Below are 14,802 nucleotides of genomic sequence, written 5' to 3'. Positions count from 1 at the left end.
ATACATTCCATTCAGCACAGCTTATTTACCAGCCATTTAAACAAAAGGAAATATAATGCATTTCTAGCTAGATTACTTACTAACTTAACTAACTGAAGAGCATTCCTGACCTGGTCCCGGCAAAAGCATCACACAGACAGACAGACCCTTTGTTTTCCCCACCCCCCGTCCACCTTTGAAAATAACTTGTCTCCTCATTGGTCATTTTGGTCAGGTGCCAGCAAGGTTATCCTAGCTTCTTAACCCTTTACAGGTGAAAGGGTTTTGCCTCTGGCCAGGAGGGACTTTATAGTTCTGTATACAAAAAGGTGGTTACCCTTTCCTTTATATTTATGACAACATCAAACCTGTCTTCCTCTCCCTGCATTGCCTTCCCATAGACTAACAACTGAAGTTCAAGGTCAAGTCCTTCTCTTCATGATGCTCAATGGCCTGGACCAGGGTATCTGAAAGATCACCTAAAGGTCTGAGATGAAGACTGTTTTCAGCAACTTTGCTCCTCTGGTACAGAGAAACTTGACAGTGGAAAAGCTCATCTATGCAAGACACAAAGCTTTCTCTGAGGCTTGCCCAAGTCTGTGGAATGAAAGTCCCCAGCAATTAAGGACCATCATAAACCTCGCCACTTTCTGCTCTAGGTGCAAGAAGCATTTCTTTGACTTTGCCTTTTCCAACAAATGTATAACAACGTGTATATTTGTTATCAAAAAACATTTCCTAAATAAAACAGTCCACTGCATGTACTTCTCCCCATGAAGAGAGGATGAGACAACAAACCCATGACAGATGTTAGTCGTGTTGCATAATGCACTACTGGAAGGCGCTCAGATACTACCATGGTGGGTACAGTAAAGAACCTGAACAGAATATATTAGAATAGCATGTTTTACAGGTTTGGATATAATTTTATGATGGTAAAAAGATCTTTCACTATGCAAAATCGCCCCAGTAAAATCGAGACAATCCCTCTAAAATTCCAGACAGGTGGCAATCCTGGTTTAGTATCATAAAGACGGATCATAGGTAGGGCTCTGTGTCTGTCACAGTGGTCATGGAATTCATGAATTCTGTGACTTTCCGTGACCTCCTTGACTTCTCAGGGGTCCCACAGCCAGCTGCACTGGTGGTGTTCAGGTTACCCTGGGCATCTGGCAGGTGGGCAGACCCGCAACCAGCCACAACAGTGCTGCTGCAGCAGCCGAGGGCCAGCCGCACGGGCCGCTTCTCAGGTGGTCCCAGGAGGCTGACCACAATCCCTGGGGCTGTGGGAGCAGCGGCGGGTGGGCAGCCCCGGGGGCAGACGGAGCAGCCACTGCTTGGTGGCCCCCCCCAGCAGCTGGTGTCACTTGCCTTGGTGGCCCCCGGCTAGGGTTGCCAGGTATCCAGTTTTCGACCAGAATACCCAGTTAAAAAGGGACCCTGGTGGCTCGGGTCAGCACCGCTGACAGGGCCGTTAAAAGTCCAGTAGGCAGCGCAGTGGGGCTAAGGCAGGCTCCCTACATGCCGTGGCTCTGTGCGGCTCCCAGAAGCAGCGGCCTGTCCTCCCTCCGACTCCTACGCGTAGGGGCAGCCAGGGAGCTCCACACGCTGACCACGCCCCAAGCGCCGGCTCTGCAGCTCCCATTGGCCAGGAACCACAGCCGCACCTGGCCGCTCCTCTGTGTAGGAGCTGGACAGGGGAGATGCCGCTGTTTCTGGGAGCTGCTTGAGGTAAGCGGCGCCGGGAGCCTTCCACCCTGAGTCTGCTCCCATGCCCCAACCCTCTGCCCCAGCCCTGATCCCCCTGCTGCCCTCCGAACCCCTCAGTCCCAACCCGGAGCACCCTCCTGTACCCCAAACCCCTCATTCCCAGCCCCACCCCAGAGCCCACACCCCCAGCCGCAACCTTCACCCCCTCCAACACCCCAACACCCTGCCCCAGTCTGGTGAAAATGAGCAAGTGAGTGAGGGTGGGGAGAACGATCAACAGAGGGAGGCGAGATGGAGTGAGCGGGAGTGGGGCCTTGGAGAAGAGGCAGGGCAGGGGGCAGGGTAGGAGTGTTCAGTTTTGTGCGAGTAGAAAGTTGGCACCCTGCCCCCGGCCGCTGGTGCTGCTGGCCCCTGGGACCCCTCCCCCAAGAGCAGCAGCCCCTCGCCCCTCCCATAGCAGTGCCCAGCCCCAGCCCCCCAAAGCAGAGTTCCCCTCACCCCGCAGCTAGTTGGGTATATAGTAAAAGTCATTTCTGAATTTTAGTTTATTGACTGTGACCTGTCCATGACTTTTACTAAAAAGACTCATGACTAAATCGTAGCCTTAATCATAGGTACTGAGTAGGATAATAGATAGATAATACTTTGCTTTTCTGTTTAGAAGTCCTAAATTCCAAGCTTTCAAAATTCATGAGTCAGGCCACCAAAAAAACCATGAGATATCTAAGGTGCCACAAGTACTCCTTTTCTTTTTGAGAATACAGACTAACACGGCTGCTACTCTGAAACCTTAAAAATAATGACAGTCAGTATCCGCAAAAAAACCCAGGAGTACTTGTGGCACCTTAGAGACTAACCAATTTATTTGAGCATAAGCTTCCGTGAGCTACAGCTCACTTCATCGGATGCATTCAGTGGAAAATACAGTGGGGAGATTTATATACACAGAGAACATGAAACAATTTATATACCTGATCACTCTCGTTACAGTGTGTATGGTAACACCCATTGTTTCATGTTCTCTGTGTATATAAATCTCCCCACTGTATTTTCCACTGAATGCATCCGAAGAAGCTTATGCTCAAATAAATTTGTTAGTCTCTAAGGTGCCACAAGTCCTCCTTTTCTTTTTTCAGAATCCCATGACTCCAGGATCTGGAGCTTCAAGAAAACCACCAAACATAGGGATATTATTGTGAGAGCTGGTGACACTGCGTACCAGTGTGGAATGGGCACTATCATGTTGGCTATGGAACAGGGTGGCAGGGGTCACAAGTTAGCTCTACCCTCTGCCAGCCTGGACTGGCCTCACCCCTTAGACGCGGCCTGCCTGGGGGAGGGGGAGCTGCTTCTGCTTACGATGGGTGGGGCCATTTCAAGGGCAACGGACAATTTTTTTTTTAACGATTTCAAACTGTTTTTTTTTTTTTTAAACAGGAAACTGCCTAAAAACGGTGACAAAACCCAGAGATCGTGAAATAAAAGTGTAAGAGCTCACTCTACGGGAGGGGCTGCAAGAACCGCTTCCGGGTCAGGGCCCGCGCTTGCCCCGTCGCGGCGGGGCGAGGGGCGTGACCTTCCCGCAGAAGGGGCGGAGCGGAAGCGGCCATTTTGTGCGGAGTGTGTAAGGCGCCGGCGGCGGCAGCAGCTGTAGGAGACGCTCCTCACTCGCCCCTCAGCTCAGCAAGATGCTCTCGGTCCGCGTGGCTGCTGCCCTCGCCCGCTCGCTGCCCCGGCAGGCCGGCCTGGTGAGAACGCGCCGGGCGCGGGGGAGCCGGGCGCACCCGCCGCCATCTTGGAGTCCGGGCTTGGGGTGACATTGAGAGGGGCCCGCGGGGCTGCCCGGAGCCAGACCCCCCCCACCATCCTCCTCCTCTGGCTGGGCGCTGCGCGGGGCCCGGCCCCAGCGAGGGCAGGCCCGGCCCGGGTCCCTAGGGCGGGAGGAGAGGCGCGGGGGTCTGGGAGGGCAAGCGCAGGAGTGAGCTCCGGGCTGGGGTAGCCCTGGCACCCTCCCGCCCCGGAGCAGGCGCCTTGGGATCCCGGGTGGGGGCTGGGGTGGGAGCGCAGGGATCTCTGAGGCTACTCAGCCCCAGGCAGTGACCCTGGCGAAGGTGAGTGAGGAGCGGTAGGGGCGTCCCGGTCTTACTGGCCTGGCATTTGCTTGTGTTAACACTGTGGATTAGACCGTCTTCTGGAAGCCGTAGTGCTGCTTTATGTCTTGTGCAGTCTGCCTTGGTAGCGCCAGCTTCTTTGTTGTTGTCTTTTACCCAAACTCATGTTAATGGATCTCACTTATGAGGGTGAGAACTTAAGGAGGACACTCTGTGCTTAAATTTATTACATTTTTTTTAAAAAAAATCCCAGTTTCTGATAGTGCTCTTCTAAAAATCCTTAGAAGAAGAAAAATCAAACGGTCTTGTGGCTTAAAAACCGTTATAGCAAAGAAGAAAGTCATTAAACCCAAAGTGCTGTGAGTGATCACCTTGCTTAAAGCAGTTCTGGAAGATGCTCATACACTACAGTGATGAGGACAGCATAGAATCTGAATAGAAAATGCATTAAGTAAACTAAAAATTAGGAACTCTTTACTAGCTACTTTTTAATTATACTAATCTTGGGCCTGATCCTTCAAACTGTGTAGGAGGCCTTCTGTTGAAGTCAGTGGGGTTCTGCATGGGATATCCCCAGGAAGCAACTTGTGAAATTGAGGCATTAGGTATTGGGTTTCTGTAGGGAAACTTTTGTACATGCAGATGGCTTTCAAGGTGGTGGTGTCCTTTAAAATATTGTTTCTCCTGCATGTTTTTACACAGTCAGTAGAAACCCCAAAAAATTACTGACTCTTTAAACAAAATGCTTTTTGTTGTTAGGTTTCCAGAAATGCCCTGGGTGCAACATTTGTTGCTACAAGGAACATCCATGCCTCCAAAACTAGTCTTCAAAAAGTTGGTGAGTCCAAAGAAACTTCTTAACATAAGACACACGCTATTCATGCAAATGTACAGGTTCAGATTTGCTAACCAAACGGCAATATTCACAGCAGATAGAAAGATGACCTTGTGATATGAGTGCTACGTTTCAGTTTGTAACAATGTCTCCCATCTCCTTGTTTTGTGGAGATTTGTTTATATCAAACCATCTTTTAGAAGTTTCATAGATATTAAGCTGTACCTTAGTTATTTTGTTTGAATGACTTGGTCAATTGTCAATGGTATGCTCAAACTAGAGAGAATGGTGTGATAGTCTTAAGCATCAGATCTAGTTTACCTAGACTACCTGGAACTGAAGGTTGAATTTAGCCCTTCTAAAAGAGATAAAGGGAGTACCATGCAGAAGAGCTTTGAAGTGTTAAAGTTCTGGTTCCTGTTGGTTCAGTATTCGTGCTAAACTCATGGCTTTCTCCAGTGTTTGGCTTTGACCCTGTGTCCTTGGTCATAGTTTCCCTGTCCCTCCAGCAGTATGCTTTCTCTGGTTGGCTGTATTTTTCAGTGCTGCTGTAGACCACTAGTCAAGTGGTTTAATACCTTTCAGGATGAATGACGTTTTTTTTTAAAATGTAAATGTCTTAACAGCATGGGCCTAGTTTGTCTACTCTGTTGATACAAGCTTTTGACCTTAGTTTGGCAGTGTACCATAACCAAATTCTAATGGAGTGAGACACAACTCATTCGATTAAACATAAATTAAAACAAAGAACTAAACAGACTAGATTAATCCTGCTTTGGGGAAAAAAAAATTTGTTAGACTAAACAGATTGAAACAAATCATGTTTTGTGTGTGTGGTGTTTGTTTAAAAAAAAAAAAAAAAAGGCAAATTAATCTAGCCCAGGGGTGGGCAAACTTTTTGGCCTGAGGGCCGCATTAGGGTGCGAAATGGTATGGGCTGCGTAGGGAAGGCTGTGCCTCCCCAAACAGCCTGGCCCCTGCCCCCTATCCGCCCCCTCCCACTTCCTGCCCCCCTCAAAACACCTGACCCATCCAACCCCCCTTGCTCTCTGTCCCCTGACCTCCCAGAGCACTGCCTGTGCAGTGGTGTGGCTGTGGGGGAAGGAGGGGCAGCGGGGGAGGGGCTGGGGGCTAGCCTTGTGGGCCAGGAGCTCAGGGGCTTGGCAGGACAGTCCTGTGGGCCGTAGTTTGCGCTCCTCTGATCTAGTCTTAGTTCTTTGTTTTGTTTTTTTCCCTTGCTTTGCAATAATGAAAATAAACTGTTCAGTTTCTTCAATTGTACTTCCATATGCCAATGCAACACTACTACAGTCTGAGTTGTGAATTTTAGGGGAATGTTCACTTCTTAAACTATCTGCTTTTTATGGGAACACTTCTCTGGGCTTTTTTGTAAAACCTTGTTTTTGCATTTACAGAATTTTAATATTTACCCAGTCCAAGTGAATGCTATAGTAGTCTAGCCACAGTGGAACTAGGTTTAGATCCTGCAACTGGATTAGCCCAAGTGCTCCCAAGTGGAGCCCTGTACACCTTGTTACTACCTGTTCACCAGCTTCTAACCCCTCAGTGGGTCCAAATCTAATAGTTTTTTTGAGAATTAAGTGGTCGCATCTTAATACACTTTAGCCAGCATCACTCCTGAATTCATCATGCTAAGCCTGGCAGAGGCGCTGTGCTGTTATGGTGATAGCAAATTCCCATTTAGATAAGGGAGCAGATAAGGCTACCATTGGCTGTTCTCCCCAGCAAGCTGTAGTTCTAAAGAACAGTTGTGCCTAAGATCTTGCATTATGCCAGGTTTAACTTGTATTTTCTTGAATTAATGCTCCTAAATTCATACAACTGTTTCAACAAGGTACTGTTCTAGTTTAAAATTATTCGTTCTTACCAGGCACTGCTGAGGTATCCTCTATTCTTGAGGAACGTATTCTGGGCGCTGACACCTCCGTTGAGCTAGAAGAGACTGGGCGTGTGCTGTCCATTGGTGATGGTATTGCACGTGTATATGGCCTAAGGAATGTTCAAGCAGAAGAAATGGTGGAGTTCTCTTCTGGACTAAAGGTAAACTTGATACAACTAAAACTTTGTTTCAGTCTGAGTGATCCTCATGATGCTAAAAGTGTCATTGGAACTTCTGAGATTTTACTTGATGGCATACTATGTGCTGAAGCACTTATTCTCTGCTTCATATGGGAGTGCAGGGAATATTTTGAGTAACATTTGTTGTGGAGACCAGAATTTAAATTGGAATCTGAACAATGTCATGGTTTTAGCGTGTTGGTATTTAGTTTCCCTCTGATGTATCGCTGTCTTGCTGCTTTATTTCTTCACATTTTCACTTATCCAGTAAGTCTTAAGATAGAAACTAAACGGAACAGGTGAACTTGTGAGGGTCTGAAGGAGGGGCTTCCCTAGTTTCAGGGAATGGTTTTTTAGTTCAGTGAAGGAACTTTAACATGGATGAATACAGTGCACAGTAATTAGCTGGATTCTTTATTCAGGAGTCAGCAGTCCATTATGAACAAAGTAGTGAGATGAACATATTATTCTGATCCTCACAACACCTGTGAATGCTTGGTTAGTAACTTATGAGTGATTTTTGTTTTCCATATGTCTTGTCTTCAAAATAATGGGAAGGGGCTTGAACTTGATACTAGAAGCCTATGGCTACTCTGTTTCAGGGAGTGAGGTGGTTTTTAATCTAACTAGACATTAGATTGCCAAAAGTAGTACAGTGAAGGAGCTTTTAATTTAAAGATGACTTGGAAAACACACTTCTCAAAGACTACACTTCCCAGGAAAAGAGTTAATCCAGTATGTGCGCCAAAACTTTTTTAAAGGGGGCATTGTTTACCCCTTTGAACTGATATTTCAGTTGTCATAGTACTGAAATATTTACTTTGAGGGAAATTATTTATTAGTACGTCTCTTCTCAGAGCTAACTGTCAATTTTTTGCTATTCTTAAGCCAGAATTGCTTGTTTTAAGATCATAAGAATGGTCATACTGGGTCAGACCAGTGCTCCAGTGATGCATCCCCTGTTGTCAAGTCCAAGATTTTGGCAATTGGAGGTTTAGAAGCAGTCAGAGCATGGGTTTGCATCCCTGACCATCTTGGCTAATTGCCATTATGGACCTGTCCTCCATGAACTTACTAATTCATTTTTTTTAACCCACTTATACTTTTGGCCTTTACAATATCCCCCCACAAGGAACTCCGCAGGTTGACTGTGGGTTGTGTAAAGAAGCACCTTGATATTTTTTTAAACTTGCAGCCTATTAATTTCATCAGGTGACTTTTTTTGGTTCCTGTGTTATGTGAAGGGGTAAATAATACTCGCTTTCTCCACGCATCCATGATTTCATAGACTTCTGTCATATCCCACCTTAGTCACTCTTTTCTAAGCTGAACAGTCCCATTCTTTCATCTTTCCTCTTATAGGAGTTGTCCTGTATTCTAATAATTTTTGTTGCCCTTTTGTTTCTTTTCCAATTCTAATATCTTTTTAGAGGTCCAGTGACAAAAATGGATTTATGTAATAGCATTATATTTTTCTGTCTTAGTCCTTATCCCTTTCCTAATGGTTCCTAACATTTCGCTTTATTGACTGCTGCTGCACATTGATCAAATGTTTTCAGAGAACTATCCACGATGACTCTAAGATCTTTCCTCTGTGATAAGAGCTAACTTCGTCCCCATCATTTTATATGTATAGTTGTGGTTTTCCAATATGCATAACTTTGCATTGTCATAGTGTCTTGTCATTAATTTAAAACATACCTCTAGAGGTCCCTTTCCTTCTAGAACCAGCTTAACTATAGATGCACATCCTCAGTCTACCTGTTGAGGCAGCTTTATCTATGGAGAACTCAAATGTGTTTAAGCCTGTTATCATTCAGAATACCTTCATTTTTTGTAATTCTCTTAGTTCTTGCAACAGTTTAACCAGATATTAACTGAATTCCTGGCTGCATCGTGTTCCATAATGGCATCACCTCTGTTTTAGGGTATGTCCCTGAACTTGGAACCGGACAATGTTGGTGTTGTCGTGTTTGGTAACGACAGACTGATTAAGGAAGGGGATGTTGTGAAGAGGACTGGTGCCATTGTGGATGTTCCAGTTGGTGATGAGCTCTTGGGCCGTGTCGTAGATGCGCTGGGTAATGCCATTGATGGAAAGGTAAATATGGCAAACAAATTTTGCTGTATCTTAGATTATATAGTCACAAATGCTTTGTGAATAGCTACAGAATCTTTCTTTGCTTTCAAGGGTCCACTTGGTTCTAAGATACGTAGGAGAGTTGGTCTAAAGGCTCCTGGGATCATTCCCAGGATCTCTGTGCGTGAGCCCATGCAAACTGGCATCAAGGCTGTGGATAGTTTAGTACCCATTGGCCGTGGCCAACGTGAATTGATCATTGGTGACAGACAGACTGGGTAAGCAATCTGTGTCTTCTAAAGCTTACTGTCTAATGTCTAAGCTGCTAAGGAGCTGTTGCTTGATGGAAGAAAAGGGGTGACTATACAAAGCTAATTTGTACATGTGGAGGGAAGAAAACAAAGTAACTTGGACAAATTAGCCCATCTGAGTTCTCACTTTCTACTACTTTGCAGCAAAACTTCAATTGCTATTGACACAATCATCAACCAAAAACGATTTAATGATGGAACTGATGAGAAAAAGAAACTGTACTGTATATATGTCGCAATTGGTCAGAAGAGATCTACTGTTGCTCAGCTGGTGAAGAGGCTTACTGATGCAGGTATAAAGAGTTGGAGAAAACACTGGAATTCTTTAAAGTGACTTTCCAATTCAGCTTTTACACTAATAGTATTCCTTCTGTGCATTTAATAATGGGTTAACTGGTGCAACTTGATTAACTAATGTCATGGGAGTGCACAAATCTCCCCAAGAGCAAACTGTCTGCTGAATCTCTGATGCACAAGAAAAGACCCAGCTTGATTTCAGATCCCAAATTGTGTTTTGCAGTACTTCCAGTTGGCAGAAAAAGCACATTCTGTTCTTTCCATGCTTGCCTCAGCAACTTCCAGTTTGACAGTGCTCCTGTCTGGGTGGCTTTTCAGAATAGAACTACGCTATTGATTTTAATGTCTAGCCAGCCCTTCTCTTTGGCAGTAGGCTGGTAACTATACCTGACAAATTGCTGTGCATTGTACACACTTCATAAAGCAGATAAGTGAATGTCAAATAACCTGTGTCTATACTTCATGTGCAGATGAGTTTGCACAAAATAAATGGGGCATTTTAAGAGTAATGATAGCAGGTCAGGCTGAAGGAAAGACCTTAATTGTAGTCTCATGATTAGTAACTACAAATGTTGTAGGTCGGTGGTTCTCAAAGCTGGTCCGCTGCTTATTCAGGGAAAGTCCTGGCGGGCCAGACAGGTTTGTTTACCTGCTGCTTCCGCAGGTTCGGCCGATCGCGGTGCCTGGACTTTGAGATCGCGGCGGACTGGCTTTGAGAACCACTGCTCTAGGTCAAAAAGAAGGTTCTCCTTTGCTTACCTCTATTTTGAATTCAATAGTCTTTCACTGCTATTTGAAAATACCTGACACTGATCATGGAGGTGTACTGCTTTGCTTCGTGGGCAAGTGGTGTCAACTTCTGGCAGGGGGGAAAAGGTTGAACTCTGCTGCAGTACGTTCTCACTCTAACATGCTGTAGTCCCATGGAGCAAAGGGCAGTGATAACTTTGCAGAAGCTGAGAAATTGTTACCTTGGAGTCACCTGAGGAAGGAGCCCTTAAGCTTATGCATACTTAAGCAGATAATGTAATACTATAGCAGCAGCTTCATTTCAATTTAAACTATAAATGTATCTCATTAGAGGGAGACCAAAACAGTGACTGAATTAGTCACGAGACTTCATTGCGATTGTAACAGGTTTCTATGAGATTTTATTTTCCTCTATCTAGGGAAAAGTTTTTTTTGTAAGCCAAAGATTGTTTTGCTTGCTGTTCTATGCATCTTAATTTGAGATTGGCAATTTGACTAAATCTTACAGTACATGTAAACATTTATCAGATGCAGTTCTTAAAGAAACCTATCCTGATAGGGAATTTGCTGCAGAAGAATTTCTAATTGGGGAGTCAGTAACTGAATTGTCTTTGTGTTTGCCAAACAATTACTGTTTTAGTAATATGACCTCAGACGTCCATTTTTATGTCCAATGGGGTATGTAATCTAAGAGCAAGAGTCTAAAGTTGTTTTTAAACAAAACACTTATCAATAACTGTCTCAAACTCTTTTCAGATGCTATGAAGTACACTATCGTGGTTTCTGCAACAGCATCAGATGCTGCTCCTCTTCAGTATCTGGCTCCTTATTCTGGTTGCTCCATGGGAGAGTATTTCCGAGATAATGGGAAACATGCTCTGATCATTTATGATGACTTATCCAAACAGGTAAAATGAAATATTCCCTATTTCAAGAAACTGACATAGCTTTGGGAACTTAACACTGGAATTTAAACAGATGTATGATTTAGACTTGTCTTTAGAAATTTGTTACTTTTCTAAAGCATTTTTCTTTTTATACAGGCTGTTGCCTACCGTCAGATGTCTCTGCTGCTGAGACGTCCACCTGGTCGTGAGGCCTACCCTGGTGATGTGTTCTACCTACACTCTCGTCTCTTGGAGAGAGCAGCCAAAATGAATGACTCCTTTGGAGGTGGCTCCCTGACTGCCCTTCCTGTCATTGAGACTCAGGCTGGTGATGTGTCAGCCTACATTCCAACTAATGTAATCTCCATCACTGATGGACAGGTAGGATTTAAGAATCTATTCCTTGTGTGCTGGTGTAATTGAGTGATCTGATAAGTAAGTCTGTTAGTATCTAGATAGAAACTTCAGAAATCTCTCTCTTCAGATCTTCTTGGAAACTGAACTGTTCTACAAAGGCATCCGTCCAGCCATCAATGTTGGGCTGTCTGTTTCCCGCGTGGGTTCTGCTGCCCAGACCAGAGCCATGAAGCAGGTGAGCATAGAATAACTTAAATGTTACCAGAACACTTGCTGCTTAAAAACAAGGACCTCTAGGTCCTGTCCTATACTCATTTTCACTTCTTTTTGCTAGCGTTTAAGATCGTAACACACAAAGTAGCTGCACGCTTAAACTGACTTCACTATTTACATGAAGCCAGTTGTAAATAACTGTAAACTCCCAAAGACTAAACCTCAAGAAACTGGCCTCAGCTTTCTGTTTTTGTAAATATTTTTGGAGTTATAGAAATCCCCCCCCTCTCAATTTAGACATGATGAAATCAAACAGAAGTATTAAACTATTGTCTATGTTGAATCCAGACCTGAAGGTATTATCTCTGATCAGACTTGTGGTAATCTGTTTAATCAAAATATGAAGGTTATAAATGCTAACTTCAGCTTTTAATGTAAATTGCAACATTGTTCTCCACTTACAGATTTACTTCAGGATGCAACACAGCTCCACTACCTGAACTTCTGCTTACCTTCTCTCTGTTCTTGACAGTCTGTTTTTCTTTCTTCTCATCCTTACACCCATTATGGTGCTCTTTTATGCTTAAGTGAATTTAATACCCATCATATGGACCTGAAATGAATCCATGTTGCTCTGATAGCTTTCTAAGGAAAATAAGTTAGAGGGGATTTTAGCTGCTTGCAAAATGGAGCATAAAACCAAACCCAATAATTTTTCTTGTATTTTAGGTGGCCGGTACCATGAAGCTAGAATTGGCTCAGTATCGTGAAGTAGCTGCTTTTGCTCAATTTGGATCTGATCTGGATGCTGCTACTCAACAGCTGCTGAATCGTGGTGTGCGTCTGACTGAGCTTCTCAAACAAGGACAGTATTGTGAGTTCCCTGTCTTTTTTTTTATCTAATACTTAACTAGCTGGGGAAGAAACAAGTCTGGGTCCATAGCAAGGTCGGACCGGCTGCAGCCAATGGGAAACATTTCAGTCCTTTTGGGTGACTTCTGGTTCTGATATGGTGTTGCTAGGCCACTAGAACTTTCTGACTACTAATCATTAGGTCAGCTTGATAGTACAGCTACAATAACATAAAGCTGAGTAGTTGTGAACAAGTTATGTGCAGAATGCAGTCTTCATTATTTTTGAATCATCTTGTTGCACATACACAATGAGCTTTCCAGGGACTCCTGCACAACTCTGAGCTATGTTCTGAGGCCAGAAATACAGGTTGGCTAACACTACCCTCTTCTGTGCAGCCCCCATGGCTATTGAGGAACAGGTTGCAGTCATCTATGCTGGTGTAAGAGGTTACTTGGACAAACTGGAGCCCAGCAAAATCACCAGATTTGAGAGTGCTTTCCTAGCCCACATTCTGAGCCAGCAACAGACCCTTTTAGGCACCATCAGGTATGTGTGTCATCAGTGTTCCCACTTTTATTTTAAAGGTGATGTATGCGTAAATACTTCAAACACAAAGATTAAGATTCTTATTGGTATGTAACAGTGAAGTCTTGAGCATTGAAATTGGATTTTTAAATTGTGTAAGTAGAGAAGGAAGGGATGAACTATTTGAAGGATAGCAATGGAGGGCACATGACCTGGTCTCTAAAACTTATCTGAAGCATATTGGATTATCTTGAAGTAAAGGTCACTGGCAACAAACAGAACCTCATTTAACCTAGATACTGAACTTTGTGCCAGAAGTGTACTTTCCTTGTCACCACAACTGAAGTCTTACTGTTTTTTCCACAAAATAGTATATTAACTTCAGTAGTACACTCTAAAGTACAACTCGATGCATTACCCTTGCATTCCTGTTCACTCACTTGCTAGCCTGCCACAGACCTCCCACTTACTAGTTAGCAAGATTCTAGATCGCAGTGGTGGTGGTGGTTTTTTTGTCAAGGGGGAGAGGTTAAGGAATGACCTTTCGGGTCTGAAGTGTAATTTGTGCCTGTCTTTTTTCTAATAGGACTGATGGGAAGATCTCTGAACAAACAGATGCCAAGCTGAAAGAAATAGTCACAAACTTCCTGGCTACTTTTGAAGCATAAACGCTTAACTGTTCTAATATGCCACACTGTTTGTCACTGAGAATTCTAGGGCTCTAACTCCATTCTTCAGAAGTTTGTGTGACTTGACTGTACAGATATCTCACTGAGAATAAAAGGTCCCATGTAAAAAAGCTCTAGACGTTCATTATAAACTGACACCTTTCTATCCAGGGATTCTAGGTGTGTATACATAAACTACTAAAACAACACAAATTTAAAATTTTAACTGACAAAACTCCCTGAAACTTTCCCTACTCATTGAAGTGCTGTTTAGAATTCTGGAAAGCATGTGGAAAATACAAGGCTCAAATTTTGTCACAATACTCGGATCAAATTTTGCTTAATGTAAACCTGTTTGTCCAGGGATGGCATTGAGAATCTAAAGTCTGGGTCCTTTCTGGGTCACTTATCAATAGGAATAGATTCTGTAGCTGAAATGAACAGCTCAGATACATGGTGGGCTGGTAGCAGGTGCCCAGATCATAATGATAGGTACTAGAAACCACTTAAATCACATTCTCCTATGGCTGTACTGGCCCTGCAGCATAAAATATCTGCTCAGTGCATGTATTTGGAACCTGGTGAAGCATGCATTGAGTTAGGACTGTCTAGGAACCTTGAGTATGGAGCTGTCAGTCTCCTGATCACAATCCCACTTTACAGTCTTCCCTTCTCCCCCCTAGTAACCAAGAGCCTGTATAAATGGAGTTTGTAGCAAGTCATGAACTTGAATTGAGGCTGAGAATTCTATCCGCATTTCTACCTAACACTTTTTGGGACACTTCCTAGAACAAATGGTTTCTGAATATGTTCAATTCCCTAATGTAGAAAACTCAAGAGGGGTAAAGGACCATTCTAAAACTCATGCATATGAAAGGCCCAGGTACTACTTGCCCCCATAACGCTAATTTCAGTTTGGGGTGGGGGGCGGGAGTGGAATGTAGCTATTTGGGGAGAGCAGGGAAATATTTAGTAATTTTCACTAAGTCTCTTAAGGGAACTAAGTTTACTGTAAACTTGCTATTTCATTCTTAATTGCTTTCAGCTCTGGCACTAGCCGTTTCTATTGCTTGAGGTACAATACACACAGCATGTGCCAGTAGCCTGTCTCAGCTTTCAAATCTGTATGTATATCTCCCACTTTT

General features: G+C 43.9%; 1 protein-coding gene across 1 annotated transcript; it reads left to right on the top strand.

Annotated features, from left to right (window-relative positions):
- Positions 1 to 3,268: 3,268 nt before the first annotated feature.
- ATP5F1A (ATP synthase F1 subunit alpha) lies at positions 3,269 to 13,799 on the top strand. The gene is made up of 12 exons (XM_074952310.1): positions 3,269 to 3,437; positions 4,560 to 4,638; positions 6,527 to 6,696; positions 8,642 to 8,815; positions 8,906 to 9,072; positions 9,250 to 9,398; positions 10,909 to 11,060; positions 11,196 to 11,420; positions 11,524 to 11,631; positions 12,339 to 12,483; positions 12,860 to 13,010; positions 13,576 to 13,799. The coding sequence occupies exons 1-12, from the start codon at positions 3,378 to 3,380 to the stop codon at positions 13,655 to 13,657; spliced, it is 1,662 nt and encodes a 553-aa protein (XP_074808411.1). The 5' UTR covers positions 3,269 to 3,377; the 3' UTR covers positions 13,658 to 13,799.
- The last annotated feature ends 1,003 nt before the right edge of the window (positions 13,800 to 14,802 follow it).

This window comes from Natator depressus, chromosome 5, assembly GCF_965152275.1.
Source record: "Natator depressus isolate rNatDep1 chromosome 5, rNatDep2.hap1, whole genome shotgun sequence".
In the NCBI taxonomy this organism is placed as follows: domain Eukaryota; kingdom Metazoa; phylum Chordata; order Testudines; family Cheloniidae; genus Natator; species Natator depressus.
The sequence above is the reverse complement of the archived record's forward strand: the minus strand, read 5'-3'. Positions and strand labels throughout refer to the sequence as shown.